Below are 23,015 nucleotides of genomic sequence, written 5' to 3'. Positions count from 1 at the left end.
TGGATTAGCAGCATCAGAATAGTTGATGGGAAGGAAGCTCAAAACACAACTTCCCATCCTATCCAAAAAATTACTCCAGAGCTAGAAGTCCAGGATTATCAGAGAGTTCAAGACACAGAAAAGTCTTATCGAAAACAACAAGCTAATAACTATAACAGGAGATATCATACCAGGAACCTTACAAGCTGGTGGAAGGAGAAAAGGTATGGGTACGAGACCAGGGCAGAGAAAGAGTAATTGTCCAGAGAAATTATAATCAACAGAGATCTTATTTAGTATATACTTCAGAAGGTACTATAAGAAGAAACAGGAGGAGTCTTATTTCTATTCATCAAAGACGTCAATCAGTCATACATTTGGATGAACTAGATGTTGAACCTGAAATTCAGGAAGCACCAGATACTACAAACCTCAATGAGGGCCGTCCAAATCAAGAAACTAGGGTTCAGAGAAAGACTACTGATCTTCCGAGTCTGACAACAACACGATCAGGCGGAGTTGTGAAACCTCCTGACAGATTGAATCTGTGATGTTAGAGACTTGGGGTAGATGGGGTAGAATGTAAAAATAAAAATGAATGTACAGAAAAAATGGATAAAGACTTGAGGGGAGATGTAGTATAAGGGTTTGAAAGGATTAATGTCTGGGACAGTATGAGTAACACCTCCTACTATGATGATGTCAGAGAGCACATGAGAGACAGAGAGGTGAGGAGAAGCAGCATGCCATCAGTGGAGTTAAACATGCTTATGTAAGGCTGTATAAAGTTCCTTAATATGGAATAAACAAGTTATTGTTAAAACTTATTGAAGACGCAGTAATCTGTCCTAGCTAAACTAACCAAACATACAACAGTAACTGATAAATCTATGCCAGCATGGGGATGCATTGCTTCAGGTACAATGGCAACTTTGACCACGGAGCTTGAACAATTTTCCTTGAAAACCTTTAATTTGTCACTTTATATCAAGTGTTTACATATTTTCAAATGGGGAAGATTTTTGTGCAGTACCTGTGCACAGAGGACAATTCAAAGAATCGCGCAAGATAAATGGAGCCTTCAAATTTTCCATCCATTCAAATTAATGGATGGAAAATGTAGGTGGTATTCTCCTCACCCAGTTTTCCTCTATGAGCTGTGTGCAGGCAATCCAAAATGCCTTGTTGCAATAATAGGAAAATCTGCCCTCAATATCAACAATTTGCAGCAGGATTTATTCTAGCATCAATCATAGAATCTTATAGCACAGAGGGAGGCCATTCAGTTCATCATGCCTGTGCCAGCTCTTTGAAAGAGCTAATCAATTAGTCTCATTCCTCTGCTTGTTCAACAATTTGCATTTATATAGCACCTTTAACATAGTAAAATGTGATGCTTCACAGTAGCATTATAAATCAAAATTTGACACTGAGCCATTAAGGAGATATCAGGACAGTTGACCAAAAGCTTGTTCAAAGAGGTAGGTTTTCAGGAGCATCTTAAAACAGAAGGTAGATGTAGAGAAGTTTAGGAACAGAATTCCAGGGCTTAGAGTCTAGGCCTTGAAGGCACAGCTGCCAACGCTGAACTGATTAAAATTGGGGATGTGCAAGAGGACAGAATTGGAGGAGTGCAGAGATCCTGTAGGGTTGGAGGAGATTACAGACATATGGGATGGGATTTTATCTGGGCAATAGGGGTTTCGACGTCTGGCAAAAGCAACACCAAGAACCCCGCGTTGCCTCTCCTGTGGGAGACCCGCAGAATTAATTGCCAAATGGGCCGAATGGTCTCTTTCTGCGCCGTTAATATTTCTGTTTCTCTATGAAAGTCAGTGGTACAAACCAATTAGCTCATGCAACTAATTCAGAGACCGATCTGAATGTTCAGCTCAGTTCATGGATAAAGGTCTTTTATAATGGACCTGGCTTCCAGTGGTTGATTTACTCAGCACCACTCACACCGATATCGCGGTGTTCCAAGTATTATCCAGGTATCAGTACTGCTGGGCTAAAACAAAGGGAACCCCTGGTTCACAGAGCCTTTCTCACACAAGTACCGAGCCGCTATGCCATCTTGTTGAAGAATTAACGCTGTAATCTCCACAATTCCTACCACTAATTTAACAAAATACATTGAACTGTTTGACAAACGTTTCCTCTGAGCCACATCACGCCCTGGTCACACAACAGCGATCCTGACCCCACCACCACTTTTCAAAGAGGGTGTAATCTTTCCTCCGGTCGCTGCTTAATCCCTCGTATAACGAGTTGACTTGTTGGGAGACCCCCGCTCGGTTAAAATCGCCTCCAGGCGGTGTGTGGCTGAGCACCTCACCAGAGGAGCCGCTCTGAAGCTCTGCCCATTGGGACCCCACTCTCAATATTTGCCTGAAAGCCACACAGCTAGAAAGCCGTGTCTCCCGTCTGACTGCTTTCTCCAGTACATTGAAATGTGATGCAAACACCCGAGGCCGACCATTCAACCATTTTCGGAAGTGCACAGGTCACTGTTGCTGTAGCTGCCAGTGCACTGAGCTCCCAGTGTGTGAACCGACTAGGAAGATGCATCCGAAAGACACAGCGGCCAGGTGGGAAAATAGCCTTCTGATGAAAGGCCACTGACCTGAAACGTTAACTCTGCTTCTCTCGCCACAGATGCTGCCAGACCTGCTGAGTATTTCCAGCATTTCTTGTTTTTATTTGGGAAAACTAATGTACGCGTGAAATGTATCCATTCCGTGTTTAACCCACCATTCACAGGGTGTCTGTGTATTTAGGAGGTAGACGGATATAATAGATCTATATAAAAGATATAGGGGAAAACCATGAAGCTGACACTCTCCACCCATTCCCAAGTTCTAGCGGCGCTGGAGATCGAAATGTGTCCATTTATATATATGGAATGGATAATTCCTGTCCTGTTCACAGGGAGAGCAGAGGATTAACCTGCTCTTAATGCTCCCAGAGATCAGCCGTCAGAGCCACAAATCAGCACATGGCAGAATCCAAGTTAGATAGGTAATAACCTGAGAATCAAAGTGGAGAGGAGATCTGCGCAGGAGCAGCAGCAGCTGGACATGTCTACAATGTGACACAGGACTTGTAGTGGGATTGTAGGAGCTGGGACTGCATCCAACAACAACAACAAAACACCCAGAAGTTCTTGTTTATTAAAAAAAAATCAGGATTTGTAATTTATCACCTGATTATTTTTGATCTGACACTTTCCCAATATTTTAAGTACTCGGGATGATTTATGAATCCTACGAGAACTCCATGTAAGAACAATCTTCCCTTCTGAAGAAATTTACGAGCCCTCGTCATTAACCGGAGCTGCGAGCGTCCTCAAACTGACAGTCTCTCCCCTCTCTCTCTCTCTCTATGAAACCTGCAGCTCACATGTGATCTCCACACTGCATCAAGGGCTTTCCTCCTTTAAAGCCATGAAATGAGAACTGGCGCCGGAGTTTAAACGACACTGGAGGGGGGGTGGGGGGGTGGGTGAGTGGCACGAAAAACATATAGGATTTCCTCTCGCAATAAAACAAAATCCAACTGTCAGAGGCGATGGATTCAAGGACCAAACGACCGAGAAACACAATCATGTCAACGTTTGCAAAAATGACCAAAGTTCGCAGGAGGAGAGAGATGTTTCTTTATCAGATCGGCGTCTCCTGCAGTATTCTCTTCCTGGCGTGGTGTATGTGCAGCCTGTTATCCAGACTAGGTGAGTGAGTCAGCTCCGCACTGTCGTCGAGCAATTGAACTTTTCCACCTGGTGTCCATCACTGCAAAACTGTGGGGTTAAAAAATGAGAGGTGTTTAAGCGTTCTTTTTTCACAAACGGTGTCAAAAAAACCCCCCGAGCTGTCTTGTATTAAATTGTAACACCGGCGATTTAAACGCTGCAGTTTAAATGATTTCACTGTAAGTTTGAATCTCCCCTTGTTACACCAGCGGAGTAATGAACTTGCATAACACGAGTTTGTGCGGCCTTGTCCAAAATCGATTGGACTAGAATAGCCCAGGAGTCTGATATTTATCGAATAAGATTATCGCCGCAATAAAACATCATTAATGCCTTAGAGGAAATGTGCAAGTTTTCCCCTGAGTATCACCTTTGGTTAAAGGCCTTTTATTTCTGCCACTGCAAGTCTTGTTTAACCCTTTGAGGAGATTTTTTTTTTTAAAAAAGCAATTTGAAATAAAATGTAACCGAGGTTCTATTAAATGCTCTTAACTCGTGCATATGAAGGCAGATTTTTAAGTATTGTGTCATCCTGCGGAAACACTGCGATTACTAGGATTTTGTGAATGAACATTATGTTGGTATTTGTTCAATCTGATATTGGGAATGACTCCATTTGATATAAGGATTTTGTACCGGTAAGTTTTGAAAATGCTCCTGCAGCCTATTGCTTGGGCATCGTTGGAGATGGGAAAGTCTGGAGTCGGGATTGATTTCAATGCCAGTACCTCAGGCTATTAAAGTGACATCTTTAAAATTGAATAATGTATCTCAATTGGTAATACCAACAGAGTACGAGAAACACACTGGACAGCAAGCCCCCCTACTGGACCTAAGGTGGTGGAACAGGAAGTTAATGGTAGCAGCAACAGCCAATGATACACAAGCAAAGAACTGCACTGAACCAGGTAAGTGGCACACCAGAATGCTGAAGACTGAATTGCTGTTTACTATCCTTTTATTTAATGCTTAAGTCCCTTTTTGGGAAGTGTAAGCCATCAAATAGTGAACCTGTTTGGATGCGGCTCTAATCAAAGATATGCTGCTATAGTAACCAGTTTGTATGAAGATGTCAAACCAGTGTGTATTGGTGGACCTGCTCTTGTGCTGCTCGGGAGATTCAAGGCAATGATTATTGCAGACAAATATTTTTTTCAATGAAAGATACCTAGAGTTTCTTTGTATCTTCTTGGCTTCTCTGCTTAGCCCCACATTTCATTTAAATAGATGTGTGGGACCCATTCCGATCTCGTTTTTCAGTAAGGATTGCCACTTGTTAAGAGTTTGCCTGGAAACTGCTTTATTTCCAAGCCAGACCTCTTTTATTAAAAAAAACTTTTCTAATGATTCCACGGTGGTTTTGTCGATCTTCCAATTGATGTGACTGCATGATATGGTTTTACTTATGTTCAAAGCATGGATACACAACTCCATGACCTTCTCTTTTGTAACATTTTCATTATGGTAATCTCTTTCACGAGAATAAACACCACAAGACACTAAGCAAGAGCCTGTTCCAAGTGACTGTTAAAGCGATTTTGTTCTTTGCTTTCTCAATGGTGATTTGCAACTGAAAGGGACATGGTCTTTAAAATGCTGCAAGGTTTAACCATATGGCCTGGACTGTTGGGATAGAGTTTAGAGGACATAGGTTTAAAACTCATGAGCTTCAAGCAAAGGGTTCAGGAAAGACTAAGCGGTGACCGGATAGAGGTCTTTAAAATGATGAAGAGGTTCAGTAGGGTTGGTGTAAAGATAATGGCTGGAATTTTACCAGGCCACTAAGTGTGAGAACACAAAAACACAAGAAATAGAGCAGGAGTAGACCCTATGTTTCATCAAGCCTGCTTCGCCATTCAAAATGATCATGGCTGATCTTAGGATTCAATTGAACTTTCCCAACCACTCGCCATACCCCTTGATTCCCTGAGAGATCAAAAATCTGTCTAACCCAGCCTTAAATGTATTCAATGATGGAGCATCCACAATCCTCTGGGGTAGAGAATTCCAGAGATTCACAACCCTTTTAGTGAAGTAATTTCTCCTCATCTCAGTGCTAAATGATTGGCCCCCGTGTTTTAGATTCCCGACCAGCAGAAATAATGTCTCGGTGTCTACCCTATCCAGCCCCTTTAGAGACTTATATGTTTCAATGAGATCACCTCTCATTCTTCTAAACTCCAGTGATACAGAGGTTGGAGGTGAGGGAGGGGGGGTGTCAGCCATAAAATGGGAGTGGACCACATGTGGCTGGAAGCCCAATGTCGTGCCGACTCTTCCGGATTTTACCAGCAGCAGGAACCATGCAGTTTGGACTTCTGACATCATGTCGATGGGAAACCAAATGAGGTATTTAAAAGGCCAAATAACTGAAATATTACAGGGTGATTTGGATATTATCATTGCCCCGCTTGGGAGGCGGGACACGACAAGGAAGTGGGAGATAAGTGCTGGCCAACAGGAGAATCAATGTGTGGTGCCAAGAAGGATGGTGTGCAAAGGGCACAGGCAAATGTCAGCAGATGGGGGGAGAAGGTGCCAGGAGTGTGGGGCCATGTGGCCAGGGTCACATAGGGGCAGTGACACTTGCCCCAAGGATAGGACTCACGGGCAGATTTGGGGGGGGGTGGGGGTGGGGCAGCAATCCTGATAGAAGGCCGAGGATTCAGAGAGAGGCCACCTGCCATGGGTCCCATTCACCCAGGCCTTGTGGGCCCTGTTAAGGAGAAGTGGCAGCTCAGAGGGAGGAAGGTCCAGTCACCAGCGGGGGCACATCACCAATCTCACAACCATTAGCCGGGCCAAGGTTGGGGGGGAGGGGTACAATGCAGAAAGGCGCAGAGGGGCATGCCAACAGCCACATGTGCGCAGAAGAGCCTATTCTCAGGAGAAAGTCTACCACCTGAGGCTGAACTTTCTCCAAAAGTCCGAGCTGCAGTTAGCAAAGACTGCGGCTCTCCAGGGACGCCATCACTGATCTCTGCACCACGCTGCAGGGCGAGCTGAGACCCATGGGATTTGGTGGACATCCAATGCCAGTGGCCCTGAAGATCACCATGGCTCCGAACTTCTATGCCTCTGGCTCTTTCCAGGGATCCACTGGGGACATGTGTGGTATCACCCAGTCTGGAGCACATCAATACATCAAGCAGGTGACCAATGCCATGTTCAAAAGAGCCGGCGACTATGTGCAACACTGCACTGATCTGGAAAGTCAAGCAGAGAGGTCCATTGGGTTCGGGGCCATCGCTGGATTTCCCCCAGGTGCAAGGTATCATTGACTGCACACATGTGGTCATGGAGACTTCCCTGGACCAGCCAGCAGCCTTCATCAACAGGAAGGGCTTCCACTTGCTCAATATACAACTGGTCTGTGTCCACCGAAAGCGGATCCTTTAGGTGTGTGCATGATTCTCAGGAAGTAGCCACGATGCATACATACTTCATCAGTCGCAGGACCCACATCTTTTTTGGCCCCCTCGTGTGCCTTTAGGGATGGATACTTGGAGACAAAGGCTACCCACAAAAGACATGGCTACGCACCCTGTGAGGAACTCATGCATGGATGCAAAGGAGAGGTTCAACACCTGCCACGGGTCAACTAGAGAGACCATCGAGTAAGTATTTTGAAGATGTATTTCAGGTGCCTGGACCAATCTGGTGGAGCCCTTCAGTATGCCCTTGTGAGGGTCTCGCATATCTTGGTGATCTGCTGAGCATTGCACAACCTAGCACCGCAGAGGGTGGGGAGGCACTGAACAACGAGGACATCGCTGATCGTGATGCCTGCACTGATGATGAGGATGTGGAGGAGCCAGCTGACCTAGCGATGCAAGATGAGGAATCACTTGGACCACAGGCAAGGCACAATGAGGTACATGGAAGGGAGGCTCGGGATGCCCTAATGCAGAGCTGTTTCCCGCGACCCTTGTGCCTTTGCAGAAACATTCCAATAAAGCCTTACCTGTAATCAGCCCTGATGTCACCTCCTTTATTTGGCACTCCATTGCCCAGGTGCACAGCGCACAGTGGCAAGTCTGAGGAGCTGAATGGACATGTCTTAGTCCATTGCTTCCAGCCCATTGAAGGAGGAAGGGTGTAGATGCGATCCCACAGGGCATCAAGAATTAGAATGAGAAATAGGAAGATTGAGTGAAAGATTTATTGAAGCGCACACCAGAAAGGAACCTTAACATTTAGATATTTAAATTACTCGTGAACCCCACGTGCAACTAGGTGCTCCTCTCATCTCTCTTACAGGTGCTCCTATGTGATGCTCCCCTGCGCTTGCAACTGAGATGGAGGCAGGCTGCTGATTGTGCTGCCCCATGGCTTGGGATCACCTTCGCAGTCGTCCTCTGGCTGCCTGAGGCCTAGGGGGCCCCGACATGCTGAGGGGCTCCTGCACATGCGCAGGACCCTTCTGTATCATCATGGCTTCTTGAGGTGATGGTGTCACTGGCAGAGGCATAGTGGAATGTCCTGACAGGAGACCCCAGATGCAGAAGGCAGCTGCTCCACCTCCATCACAAGGCTTGTACCTCTTTGCTGACCCGAACAGGACAAGGACCCGCTGGAAAATCCAGGCACCTCATCCCCCTCTCTTCTCACCACTGCTGCATTGAGCTCCTGGTCAAGACGATGGGATGCATGTTTGTACTCATCTCCAGCATCCACTGAGTGGTCTGCTGGAACTGGCTCTTCAGGAGGGTCGCCTATCTCTTGATGGAGAAAGTCAAGCGGCAGCCATTAGAAACATGGCAGCCCTCGTGGCCTGGACGGACCTGTGCACCATCCGCGCAGCAGTGCGCATAGCCTCTGTCAGGTCACCCAGATGTTCCATTACCTCCTGCAGCAGTTGCTGTGTCGTGGCCAACTCCAAGGCATGTTATAAGCCTGGGGCTCAGCATGGGCCTGGCCTCCCACAGTCCTCCGACTGCCAGTGGCCTTGGCTGTCACAGCCTCTTATCAGTACCCGGGTGCATCTGTAATGTTCTCACCAACTTATGACGCTGAATCTACTCACAAATGCATACCCACCAATGTGAGAGTATCTGCACTGGTGGAGGGTGGGGGGCAATGATCTCATGCTGCAACCTCTGAGGATCCCTTCGCCTCCTCAGCGGTGGCCGGCTGGCTCGGCTGTCTCAACATCTTCTGGCCTCGGTTTCGCCCTGACCTGCGTGACAGAGCATAAACATGACAGGGTTCAGGGCTTCCCATTTCCTGACCCCAGCCATGTTTGCTGTGGAACTCGATGTGTCCAATATTGGTCACATGGGCACTACACCTTCTGTGTGCCAAACACACTCTTGTGCACCCACACTCGTTGACTCACCCTCTTGGGTTGACACCCCCATCTGGCCATCAGCAATTGTGCGGCGGCCTTGTGGCTTGCCAGTTCCAAGGCCTCCTCCGCCGTGGGGGTGAGGATGTGAATGTATGGGACCCCTCCACCAGTCTTGGCCCTCTCTTTAATGTTGTGTGCCATCTTTTCCTGGAAGCACAAAAAGGAAGACTGTAATGTTGCACACAGTGGGCGGAATTTAATAAGCCCCGGAGACAGGTTAGGAGGCTGGGGAGCCCATAGAAGTGCACGGGAGGCAGGGGGCAGAGGGCCCACCGTGATTAAGTAGGGGGTGGGGAAGCTGAAGACGGCCTTCCTGCCCAGAGGTCAATTGTGGCCCTTAAATGGCCAATTAATAGCCACTTAAGGGCTTCTTCCCACCGTCGCTGGAATTAAACCAGCGACAGTGGTGGGGGGCAGGGCGGTGGGGTGTTGTGTGGGAGAGGATCTCTGCCATGCGAGGAGGTCGGCCACTAAAACGCAATCTCCCTGCGGGCTTGGGGGCCCTCCTGCATGAGCAATCTGTAGCCCATGGAGGGCCTTTGGTACCTCTGGTAACACCCCCCACTCTGTACTCATCGTCCACCCTCCTCCCTCCCCATTGCCAGATCTTGCCAGACTGGCCTCAGCAACTTGCTTCACTTCCCTCCTCTCTGGGCCACAAGTACTGGGCCTGGGTCCAAGGCCTCCTGTAGTACTGGCAGTGGCCACTGCTACTGGTGGCACTGCCAATACTACTGAGCTGCTGGCACTCTGATTGGCCAGCAGCTCTTGGAGGTGGGATCCTTGTTCTTAAAAGGTTGGGGACCCTGGCGCCGGGCACTTAAGTGCCTGAGCGCTGTTGAATTGCGCGGGGTGGGGGCGGGGGGGGGGGGGGGGGTGGGGTGGGGAGGGCTCTGAAAGGCCGACGCGGGTTCCTCTTGCCCTTTGGGCCCAGCGCTGGGGGCCCACTGACATGACTAAATCCAGCCCGAAGACAAGCACAACACCCAAGCTGGTGGGGGCCCAGTGGCCCATAATGGGGGCACGTGGATGCCACCAGCATATGGCCACTTTCGAGGGATTTTGTGGTTGTCAGCATCTAGAGACAGGCACCTTCCACTGAGATGCTGCCATGCTTCTGACAGAATATGCTGCTGTCTCACCTTCTTGCCGCTGTTAACAACCGCTCCGGACAAAGCCCCCAATCAAAATATATGATTTTGATTGTGGTGGGAGCAACTGTCAATTCAGTCCCTTTGCTCCACAGGTCGCATCATATATCTTTAAGCTTTCCAAATCGAAGAAAGCAGCAGCCGAATTGAAACAATCTTGTAACCCCCGAATGAGGCAAACCAAACCAGGTATCTTTAGATATCAACAAATTAACTATTTATTAAAAAATAACTAGAATCTTAAACACTACTAAGATAAACCAATATCTAAAGACCTTATATCTTCTTATTTAAATATCTAACTCCCGCATTCGCATATATATACTCAAACTAACAGTCATTTGTTTTTTAATTAGCTGCCCGAAAAAATGGAAAAAAAATTAAGTCTTTGCAGATTATGCATCCTGATGAATGGTCTTCTGATGCAACACTGTCAAAGTTCACTTGTAGTCTTCCAAGGTCCGATGAATCCGAAGATCCTTCCAAAGATAGGAATTCAGCAGTTCAGTTCAGCAGTTGTAGCATAGCAGATCAATAATTTGTTGTGAAAGAATGAAAACTTTTTCTATTTATTTCTTTAAGGAATTAATCTGGCTCGACGCTTTTTAGAATTTTGAGAGAGAAACTCGACAGGGTTTAAATTGACTTAGAGAGAGCTCTTCTTCCTTCACGTGCTGGAACAGTCTGTCAACTGAACAAACCAGTTTTTTGCCAGCTAGTTTCAAAGTCATTGAAGCTCTTCTCTCTCTCTCTGTATGGTTGTTGCCTGGCAACCAGAATGCACTTTGGCTCACTGACTCTGGATCTTGCTGCCTTAACGAAGTACTGATCTTTTACAGGCTTAAAGGCGCACCGCAATATTTCCAGAGGAGAGAAAAGAAAACACAGGTTGATGACACCACCGACTGGGTAATCACTCTCTTTGCACCAGGCCAACCCTCTTGTGTTACCACATACAAGCCCCAAAGGGAAAAGAGGTATTGCGTATTCACCTTGACCAACTGAATGAGGTCATTGATGTGCTTTTGACACTGGATCCATGTTTGGGGAGTGAGCACATGGCTGCTGACCTCCTTTGCAATCTTTGTCCAGCTTGCTTGGTCAGGCGGGGCCCTCTATTCCTCCCATCGCTTGGGAAGAGGACCTCCCATTTTGTCCTTGCAGCCTGCAGGAGAACCTGCAGGGAGGCATTGCAGCATTGCTGAACCATGGAGCCACCTGGGGTCTTCCGTCTGCCTTAATTGTGGTGCCTTCCAGTGAACTCCTTGGCTGCTTTGAGTCTTCAGTGAGGGGAGCATCAGCGGGAGCAGGATGGTTCAAGGCAGCTTAAGGAGAACCCATGGCAGCAGGAACAGCACAACTCAGGGTAGAAGGAACAGCACAACTCAGGGTAGAAGGAACAGCACAACTCACGGCAGCAGGAGCAGGACCAGTCAGGGCAACAGGAACAGGAAAGAGATTTCTGTTCAGGCAGCAATGAATGCAGGGCTGGCAGCCCTTTAAATTTGGTGCCAGTATCTGCCACGCATCAGCAGATGCTGATGTTGCCACCTGTGTTGCTGCCTCAGGCCCGGATTGGACGGCCCCCGTGGATCGGGCTGCTTAATTGGATGACCCCCGCGCTGCGTGCTCCTTAATTGCACAGCTGCCGTGAGATTGTTTGTGGCTGGCCACCTAACTCACAAACAGAAATGGCATCCACTTCGGATGCCGCTGATGCGACCTGCGCCATCGGAATAAAATTGAGCCCAATGTCACCACTTGTGGGGAGTCCAAAACCAGAGGCCATATATAAACAACAGTTACTAACAAATCCAATAAGGAATTCAGGAGAAACTTCTTTACTCAGAAAGTGGTGAGAATGTGGAACTTGCTACCTCATGGAGTGGTTACAGTAAATATTATAGATACATTTAAGGGAAAGCTAGATAAATCCATGAGGAAGAAAGGAATAGCAGCATATGATGAAAGGGTAAGGTAGTATGGTGGGGGAGGCTTATGTGGAGCTTTCACGCTGGTACAGACCTGTTGGGCTTAATGGCTTGTTTCTGTGCTAAAATATTCTATGTAATATGGCAGCGAGGCCTGGACAACGTATGTCAGCCAAGAGCGACGTCTCAATTCATTCCATCTTCGCTGCCTCCAGAGAATCCTTGGCATCAGGTGGCAGGACCATATCTCCAACGCAGGAGTCCTCGAGGCGGCCAACATCCCCAGCATATACACCCTACTGAGCCAGTGGCGCTTGAGATGTCTTGGCCATGTGAGCCGCATGGAAGATGGCAGGATCCCCAAGGACACATTGTTCAGCGAGCTCGTCACTGGTATCAGACCCACTGGCCATCCATGTCTCTGCTTTAAAGACATCTGCAAACGCAACATGAAGTCCTGTGACGTTGACCACAAGTCATGGGAGTCAGTTGCCAGTGATCGCCAGAGCTGGCAGACAGCCATAAAGGCAGGGCTAAAGAGTGGCGAGTCGAAGAGACTTAGCAGGCAACTGACTCCCACGACTTGTGATCAATGTCGCAGGACTTCATGTCGCATTTGCAGACGTCTTTAAAGCGGAGACATGGACGGCCGGTGGGTCTGATACCAGTGACGAGCTCGCTGTACAATGTGTCTTTGGGGATCCTGCCATCTTCCATGTGGCTCACATGGCCAAGCCATCTCAAGCGCTGCTGACTCAGTAGTGTGTATAAGCTGGAGATGTTGGCCGCCTCGAGGACTTCTGTGTTGGAGATACGGTCCTGCCACCTGATGACAAATATTCTCCGGAGGCAGCGAAGATGGAATGAATTGAGACGTCGCTCTTGGCTGACATACGTTGTCCAGGCCTCGCTGCCATTGAGCAAGGTACTGAGGACACAGGCTTGATACACTTGGACTTTTGTGTTCCATGTCAGTGCGCCATTTTCACACACTCTCCGCCTGCATCAGACCTTCCAAAATGCATTATCTCACATTTGTCCGAATTAAACTCCATCTGCCATTTCTCCGCCCAAGTCTCCAACCGATCTGTATCCTGCTGTATCCTCTGACAATCCTCATCACTGTCCGCAACTCCACCAACCTTTGTGTCGTCCGCAAACTTACTAATCAGACCAGCTACATTTTCCTCCAAATCATTTATATATACTACAAAGAGCAAAGGTCCCAGCACTGATCCCTGCGGAACACCACTAGTCACATCCCTCCATTCAGAAAAGCACCCTTCCACTGCTACCCTCTGTCTTCTATGAACGAGCCAGTTCTGTATCCAACTTGCCAGCTCCCCTCTGATCCCATGTGACTTCACCTTTTGTATCAGTCTGCCATGAGGGACCTTGTCAAAGGCTTTACTGAAGTCCATATAGGTAACATCCACTGCCCTTCCTTCATCTATCATCTTTTCACTTCCTCAAAAAACTCAATCAAGTTAGTGAGACACGACCTCCCCTTCACAAAACCATGCTGCCTCTCGCTAATAAGTCCATTTGTTTCCAAATGGGAGTAAATCCTGTCCCGAAGATTCCTCTCTAATAATTTCCCTACCACTGACGTAAGGCTCACCGGCCTATAATTTCCTGGATTATCCTCGCTACCCTTCTTAAACAAAGGAACAACATTGGCTATTCTCCAGTCCTCTGGGACCTCACCTGTCACCAATGAGGATACAAAGATTTCTGTCAAGGCCCCAGCAATTTCTTCCCTTGCCTCCCTCAGTATTCTGGGGTAGATCCCATCATGCCCTGGGGACTTATCTACCTTAATGCTTTGCAAGACACCCAACACCTCCTCCTTTTTGATAATGAGATGACTGAGACTATCTACACTCCCTTCCCTAGGCTCATCATCCACCAAGTCCTTCTCCTTGGTGAATACTGATGCAAAGTACTCATTTAGTACCTCGCCCATTTCCTCTGGCTCCACACATAGATTCCCTTCTCTGTCCTTGAGTGGGCCAACCCTTTCCCTAGTTACCCTCTTGCTCTTTATATACGTATAAAAAGCCTTGGGATCTTCCTTAATCCTGTTTGCCAATGACTTCTCATAACCCCTTTAAGCCCTCCTGACTCCTTGCTTACGTTCCTTCCTACTGTCTTTATATTCCTCAAGTGCTTCGTCTGTTCCTAGCCTTCCAGATCTTACGAATGCTTCCTTTTTCTTTTGGACGAGGCTCACAATATCCCGCGTTATCCAAGGTTCCCAAACTTGCCAAACTTAGCCTTTTTCCTCACAGGAACATGCTGGTCCTGGATTCTAATCAACTGACGTTTGAAAGACTCCCACATGTCAGATGTTGATTTACCCTCAAACAGCCACCCCTAATTTAAATTCTTCAGTTCCTGTCTAATATTGTTATAATTAGCCTTCCCCCAATTTAGCACCTTCACCCGAGGACTACTCTTATCCTTATCCACAAATACCTTAAAACTTATGGAATTATGGTCACTGTTCCCGAAATGCACCCCTACTGAAACTTCGACCACCTGGCCGGGCTCATTTCCCAGTACCAGGTCCAGAATGGCCCCTTCCCTAGTTGGACTATCTACATATTGTTTCAAGAAGCCCTCCTGGATGCTCCTGACAAATTCTGCCCCATCCAAGCCCCTAGCACTAAGTGAGTCCCAGTCAATATCGGGGAAGTTAAAATCACCCATCACTACAACCCTGTCACCTTTACATCTTTCCAAAATCTGTCTACATATCTGCTCCTCTACCTCCCGCTGGCTGTTGGGAGGCCTGTAGTAAACCCCCAACATCGTGACTGCAGCCTTCCTATTCCTGAGCTCCACCCATATTGCCTCGCTGCATGACCCCTCCAAGGTGTCCTCCCGCAGTACAGCTGTGATATTCTCCTTAACCAGTAATACAACTCCCCCACCCCTTTTACATCCCCTTCTATCCCACCTGAAGCTTCTAAATCCCGGAACATTTAGCTGCCAATCCTGTCCTTCCCTCAACCAAGTCTCTGTAATAGCAACAACATCATAGTTCCAAGTACTAATCCAAGCTCTAAGTTCATCTGCCTTACCTGTTATACTTCTCGCATTGAAACAAATGCACTTCAGACCACCAGTCCTGCTGTGCTCCGCAACATCTCCCTGCCTGCTCTTCCTCTTAGTCTTACTGGCCTTATTTACTTGTTCCCCCTTATTTATTTCACTTGCTGTCCTACTGCTCTGGTTCCCACCCCCCTGTCACACTAGTTTAAACCCTCCCGAGTGACCCTAGCAAACCTCGCAGCCAGGATATTTGTGCCCCTCCAGTTTAGATGCAACCCGTCCTTCTTGTACAAGTCCCATCTGTCCCTGAAGAGAGCCCGATGGTCCAGATATCTGAAACCCTCCCTTCCACACCAGCTGTTCAGCCACGTGTTTAGCTGCACTATCTTCCTATTTCTAGCCTCACTGGCAAGTGGGATAGGGAGTAATCCCGAAAGCTTGCCAATGAGCTGTTCATAGTGGCTATTTGGTCTTACTGTTCTTATTTCTGATCAGACTATTGGACCATGGAGTGATTCACTGAAGTCACTTATATTCTACTTCCACATACTATTCCACTTCCACATACTAATTAACTTTCGCATTTCAGCAAGCATCTTAATTAGACAAGGCTAACTGAAAATCCTAACACTGCATTGAAATATGGTTATTTGTTTTAAGTATCTATCCAGTTGCTCTTCCACTATTGCAGAGGCTTTATCTGACTATGGCCCCTTTCTGGGCCAAGTACAGCTATCATCATCTAAGAATAATCATTCCACTAGCTTTGTTGTTACAGAAACAAACCCTTATGTTTCCAGTAAAATGAACTTGCAGCACTAACCTATTCCTTTATCTATTTCAAGCTATATATACACACACTAGGCATATTGCTAACTTCTAACAATGGTTCCTATGGTGCTAGAATGTGGTGGTGGAGCAAAGTGTTGTTTGAGGCCAGAAGGCAATAGTGAAGATCTTGGAATAGGAGGATATTCTGGAGTTTTGTTTGATTACCTTTGACAATCAGGCAATCGATTGTGCAGAGCTTTCTTTGGGGCTTCTGTGACAGGGTATATCATAAATGATCTATGAAGGTGTATACTCAGCGGCATTTTCTGTGTCCTTGAATTCTAGTATATTTATGACTTCCACAACTTCATAATCAGAGCTACTTCCCCAGGTAATAGAATGAATGATGTGCAATAGTGGGATTCTCACCATTCTGCACTGGATCTAAATAAATTATTTTTACAAAAGCACAGAAACGTGTCCATTTTTTGAAAAGGTCCTGAAGATAAATCAAAATCAAATCCATATTTTCAAATTCATCTTGAATTGTGCGTGCAGTTTAAAATATAAAACTGAAAATTGTACAAGATTATCTGCATAATCTTGTTCCAATGATAATAATCTCCTTATGCTCTTCAGTATACAAGAAGAAGTGGATACAATGGGCTGAATTTTACATCGCGGCGGCCGTAAACTATGCAGGTCTGTGCTTGTCGCGAAGCCGCCTTAAACGCGGCAGCTCATTTAAATGGCCTGGGACGGGCTGCCCCCCCCCCCCCCTCCCCACGATGATGTGGAGGGGGCAGGCAGTCCGTCCCCGACAACAGCGTCAGGCGCCGATGCCATTTTTAAAGGGCTTCGAGCCCTACATGACAATTTAAATATTTAAAAGGAAAATTGAATAAAACTTTGTTAAAAAAAATTAAATAAATGTTTCTTGCACCTGTCCCACTCCCCCCAATTAACTTACACTTCATTCCTTGCCCTCTCCCCCCCCACACTGAAATACATTCCCGCTTCCCCTTCTCCACCAGTGTCCTGCATCGGATCTCTGAATGGAGATCTGAAGGCACGGGAGTGCTGGCCACAGGCTACAATATTGGAGTGGGCCCGACGGCGGCAGTCGGTATGTATTTAATTCATTTATTTTGATAAATTTACATATTTAGATTGACCTCCCATCGCTGAGCAGCGGTGGGGGGGTGGGGGGCGCTGCCAGGAGGCCTCACTGCCGCCAGCTGTATCAGGCCTTTCCGGCATCAAGGCCTGTGCAGGCCTCTCCCGGAGACATTTTCCGGCTCCCTCCCACCACGACCTCTGACATCGGGGAGGCTGTAAAATCTAGTCCAATGTGAATATGAAGATATGGATGTGCTCTTTTACAGTAGTGTAGACTGTGTGCAACATTGGAAGTTCATCACAGTCCTTTTGAATCTGATCAGGAGCTGCAGTTTTCTTCGAATGACCCCACATGGAGCATTTTATCACAGTGAACCAGAAATGACTGTGATTCTTTACCGTTTGAGTTGCCCAAATGTTAGTGAGTGTGAGCATAGATGACATCAGATAACCATGAAAAGCAATAGCCCCGAGTTTGTGATCAGAAGTGAAGCAAGGGTGCTCGCTGTTGACCTCAAGAAAAGCCTCGCTGAGAGATCTAACAATCCCTGTGGTGAGAACTTTACCTCTCTCACTGTGCAGTAGATAGCAGCGTTCTCCAATGGGGATTCCCAGCATGGAGCTGCAGAGATGTCATCAAGCTGTCCCAGCAGACAATCACATTAAAGAATTCCCGCTACCCAGAGAGGAGTGGAAGCTGGGTCATTGAATACATTCAAGGCTGAATTAGACAGATGTTTGCTTTACAAGGGAGTCAAGGGTTTGGGGAACAGGCAGGAAAGTGGAATTGAGGCCGCAATCAGATCAGTCTTATTGAATGGTGGAGCAGGCCCCGGGGCCAAATGGCCTACTCCTGCACCTATTTCGTATATGATCTTATGAAGGGCTGGAGGAGATTACAGAGATTGGGAGGGGTGAACCCATGCAGGAATTTGAAAGTAAGGATGATGATTTTAAAATTGAGGCATTGCTTAAACGAGAACCAATGTAGGTCAGCGAGCACAGGGGTGATGAGTGACCAGGACTTGGTGCGAGTTAGGACACAGGCAGCAGAGTTTTGGTTGAGCTTAATTATATTGAAAATCAACTGTGGTATTTAGTAGTACGATGTCCCGATGATGCAATGTTCTGTGGCTACATCATGTGACTCAACAGTGATATGTTCTTTTACTTTTCTGAATGTTATAAGCACATAGCATAATAATGTAATTTTCATAAGTTACTGACTAGCAAAATAAACCAGAAAACAGCACCAGCCACATAATGTCTGATGGAACAATGTGATCCTGCTCAGTGTTTCAAAGGATCCAGATTGTTAGTTTCATGCTGGAGCAGAGATTCACAGAGTTTCTTAAGACTGGGTTCATATAGATGCACCACACATGGCACATTTTTTTTTGATGGATTATGATCAGCTGATTGCTGGAATTTCTCTGTTTGAAATATAAATGCATCATTGTAACGAAATTAAAATAGTTTCAGAGGGAGTTACTCATGTTAAATAGCTTGCAGGATCTCTATCAGATTTCATTAGGAATGTATCATCACAGTTTATGTCATCACTTCAACAATACAGCAATAGATCTGGCACCCTCCTATTCATTGTAGGCGAATTGTTACAACCAGTTTTGAGAAGGTTCTCCACATACACGGTGAAGGATTCCTTCACATTTGCGAAGACCGTACAGGACTTGCATATCGATAGCAATGCCGTGCCCATGTGCTCATTTGACATTGCTAGCCTATTCACCAATGTACCACTTAAGGAAGCCATAGATATTTGTGCTACAGCACTATATCAAGGCGATCTAGACCCGCCACCATTGCGTGAATCAGTATTCACTGAACTTATGAACTCCACAACTCGCACAGTTGAGTTCAGTTTTAACAGCACCATGTATGCCCAAATATATGGTGCTGCCATGGGATCTCCTCTAGGCCCAGCTCTCGCAAACATCTTTGTTGGGTTCCATGAGAAACGTGTCTTCGAGGGAATGACATCTAACCTCCTACCTATTGCATATTTCCGATATGTAGATGATACGTTTGCTACATTTGAATCTGCAGCTGCATGTCATAATTTCCTTACATGCCTTAATGGGTTCCATCCTACGCTCAAATTCACCTTTGAAGTGGAACTGTCAAATGAACTCCCTTTCCTTGATGTACTAGTTGAGAAATCTGCTAAGGGGTTCTCTACCACGGTCTGCCGCAAACCGACATTCACTGGTCAATACATGTGTTGGGAATCTTACAGTTCCATGCGCTATAAGATTGACCTTATCAGCAACCTCGTAACTAGGGCCTGCGCCATTTGCTCACCATGCAAGCTTGATGCTGAAATAGGGTGAATCAACGGCATCCTGCATGACAATGGCTATCCTGATCAGATCATTTCTTGCTGTATATTGCGCAAACTTATGAACAGGCCTAAGGCCGTTATTTTTGGTCCTGAAAAGTGCCCAGTCTACCTCAGATTACCCTGGAAGGGTGATGTATCCCAAAAATTTGAGCAACAGGTGAAGCTAGCTGTTTCACGCTGCTACTATGCAGTAGCAATACTTGTGGTGTTCACCACTAACAGGATGCTGCCGTCAAGCCATAAAGACGTCCTGCCTATCACACAAACGAGTAATGTGATATATGAATTTCAATGCCAGTGTGAGCTAGGTACATAGGCTGTACGTCCAAAAGACTGGCGGATCGTATCAAACAACATGTCCCTTCCGCTGTTTGCAACGGACAAGGTACAGGCTGTACCCAACCAGCCCGTGCTTGCAAAACTCAAAACACAGTGCCCAACATTAGATTGGACAATATTTGTTGGATAATCCTGAATATGCTCAGAATTACGCTAACAACCAATTTAAGATTGTCAGTCGAGCTCACAGTGTAGCGCATTTGCGCGTACTGGAGGCTACATATTTTAATACACAGGGCCCTGTTCTTTGCAGACAGAAAGAACATGTACATATATTGCGCCTGTTTCAGCTAAACAAAATAAGTGACAGCCATTCGCTGGTTCATTCCTCAGGGAAATGCCTTGACCAATCAGAGTCAAGCTGCCTGGTTTAAATTTCAAACAAAGCTTGGCAGTTAACTGTCAGTCACCATAAACTGGTGCATTCTCCATGGCAATGCCTCTACCAATCAGAGTCCACTTGCCAACCAATCAGCACTGTCTTCTCATACAGTATAAATTTGTTGCTTTCCCTTACATTGGTGTTGGAATTGTTCTGATGAGTTCAAGATGAAAAGCTTCAACAAAATTTCTCTATTTTCAGCAATACTAAAACCTAGCTCTTTGACCAAGCTTTTGGTCATCTGCCCTAAAATTTTCTTGTGTGGCTCGGTGTCAATCTTTGCTTGTTAACACTCCTATGAATTATGAACTCCAATTTCCCTGGGATTAATGTCTTGGGGCAACAATGTCCCCTGGTTGTTTTCTGGTTCCCAGAAGTTGGAAATAATCACACTTTAGATTTGGAAAGGCTGGAGCTCGTTGTTTAATCATTCAGCTTCCATGCTGTTGATATTGGACTGCCCCAACCTGGTGTCCTGTTAAATGTGACATGACTCTCCGGTGCAGTTGTGAATGTAGCTCCCCTGGAACACTTACATGTAACAGTTAATTCCTAGCTAATTAATTCCTAGCACGTTACAGATAGTATAACAATATATATCATCCTCCTTTCTTTAAAAACATAATGCCCCTATATCGATATGTCCCAGTCATTAACTTTTCTTTAAACTAAAGAAGATTATCAACTGACTTTTGGAAATAATCAGAACCCCTTTTTAGAGCCTTTTATAGCACGTATTCTTTTCTAAAAATATTATTCACTGTATCGCTTACGTGGTAAGATGTTGCGCCTACATCATGTAGATTTGGCATTTGTTGCTCTCAGTGGTGAGTTGGCACACTGCACAGGCGATGTGTAACTTGCTGGTGATGTTGTTTCACTGGATAGTGATGTTTCCGATGTTGTTGATGGTCTTTTCTGTTTTTCCAGCTCAGGTGTAATCTGGACTCTGTTCCTTCTCATTTGGTTATCAGTTTTGGTCTCAATGATGTATGACCTTGGAGTCTTGAGTCATCAACAACTTTTGCTTGACTCTAGGTTTTCATGATATAATCCTGTACATGTACAGTTTGTCCTTTCAACAGCTCAGGTAGGGATTTAGCATGCTTGTTGAAATGTTGCTGTCCTTTTACCTGTGCTTCAGTGAGTTGTTGTCTCACTTCCTCCTGGTCACTTGAAGGATGCATTTTGCTTGGCAGAGTTGTCTTATATTTTCTTCCATTCACCAGCTCTGCAGGTGATTTCATGTCAGCCTTGAGAGGTGTGGATTGGAGAGACAATACAGCCAGGTTTGGGTCTTCCTTCGTCTCTTGGCATTTCGCAAGAGTTCTTTTGACTGTCTGGACGTGTCTTTCTATAAACCCTGTTCCCCTGGGTAGTGTGGTGATGAGGTGATGATATTGAAACTCATACTGTTCAGCGAATTCATTTAATTCTCTGGAGGTGAATTGGGTGCCATTGTCACATATTAACCTTTCAGGAAATCCTTGCTCAGCGAACAGGACTCGTACTGTTGAGAGGATTGTTGTGGCTCTCAAGTCTTTTACTTTCCGGATAAAAGGGAATTTTTGAGTAGTCATCTGTGACTATGAGATACCATTCTTGATTATGTGTGAATAAATTGGATCCTACAGTAGGCCATGGTCTGGGTGGTACTTCAGCAGCTATCATATCCTCTTTCTGCAGTGTGTTTCTGTACTTCTGGCATACACACCATGTAGTCACCACATTTTTGATATCTTTGTATATGCCATCCAGTACACAGCTGATCTGGCTCTGAGCTTATACTTCTCCATTCCCATATGGCCTTCATGTATCTTTTGGAGAAGTTCTTCCTGCATTGTTTTGGGTATGATTATTTTGGATCCGTCCAGCAGAACACCATCTTCTCGTGAGATGTCATCTCTGATAGACCAGTACTGTCGTATTGCTGGCTGTGTGTTCTGTATCTTATCAGGCCATCCCAGGACCACTTGCTGAGAGAGCGTCTGTAACTCCTCGTCTTTGCTGGTCTCATCTCTAATTTGACTAAGTTTTGATGGTATTACATTCCACTAGGTGATGAGGCTTCATATTTAAATCTTTTATCTCAGGTTTCTCCTGTGGTGACAACCGAGATAGGGCATCTGCCTGTACCATTTCTCCTCCTGGCTTGTATTTCAGAGTGAAATCGTAACTCTGAAGCCTCAAGGGTAACCTCTGCAGTCTTGCTGGTGCTTTACTTAGATTTTTCTTGTAGATCTGCTCCAGTGGCCGTTGATCACTCTTCACTATGAACTTTCTCCCTTAGAGATATGTGTGGAACTTCTCACATCCACGACTGCCAAAAACTCTCTTTCTATGTTGGCATATCTTGTCTCAGCTGATGTTAGAGCTTTGGATGCAAATGCTATTGGCTTTCCCTCTTGTACCAGGGCTGCTCCCAGTCCTTTTGCAGAAGCATCTACTTGCAGTGTGACAGGTTTCTTTATGTTATATTACGACAGACTTGTCTCCTTGCATACTACCTTTTTGAGTTTGTTGAAACTCCTGTCATGTGACTCTGACCACTGGTACTCTACATCTTCTTTCATCAGCTCCTGCAGGTTTGCTGTGTGTTCCAACATGTGCGGAATAAAGGAGCTCATGTATTGGATCAAGCCAAGGAAACTTCTCAACTCTCTCTTATCACTTGGGGCTTCAATCCCAGAGATGACTGAGATTCTTTCAGGACTCGGCTTGACTCCGTCAGGTGTGTACATCATTCTGAAGAGCTACCATTCTGTCACTTTCACAATGCATTTGTCTGCGTTCAGCTTAATCCCCACTTTCCTGGTTCTCTCC

The 23,015-nt window shown here is 46.0% G+C and overlaps 1 protein-coding gene across 1 annotated transcript in view; it reads left to right on the top strand.

Moving 5' to 3' along the window:
* The first annotated feature begins 3,514 nt into the window (after window positions 1-3,514).
* Window positions 3,515-23,015, top strand: part of LOC137373449 (sodium/potassium/calcium exchanger 4-like) — a 338,168-nt gene continuing 318,667 nt past the window's right edge. The window contains exons 1-2 of the mRNA XM_068038272.1: window positions 3,515-3,709; window positions 4,522-4,638. Of these exons, the coding sequence (XP_067894373.1) occupies window positions 3,550-3,709; window positions 4,522-4,638 (277 nt within the window). The 5' untranslated portion in view covers window positions 3,515-3,549. The remainder of the gene's footprint in view (window positions 3,710-4,521; window positions 4,639-23,015) is intronic.

This window comes from Heterodontus francisci, chromosome 9 (genome assembly GCF_036365525.1).
Source record: "Heterodontus francisci isolate sHetFra1 chromosome 9, sHetFra1.hap1, whole genome shotgun sequence".
NCBI lineage: Eukaryota > Metazoa > Chordata > Chondrichthyes > Heterodontiformes > Heterodontidae > Heterodontus > Heterodontus francisci.
This window is presented reverse-complemented; position numbering and strand designations above follow the sequence as displayed.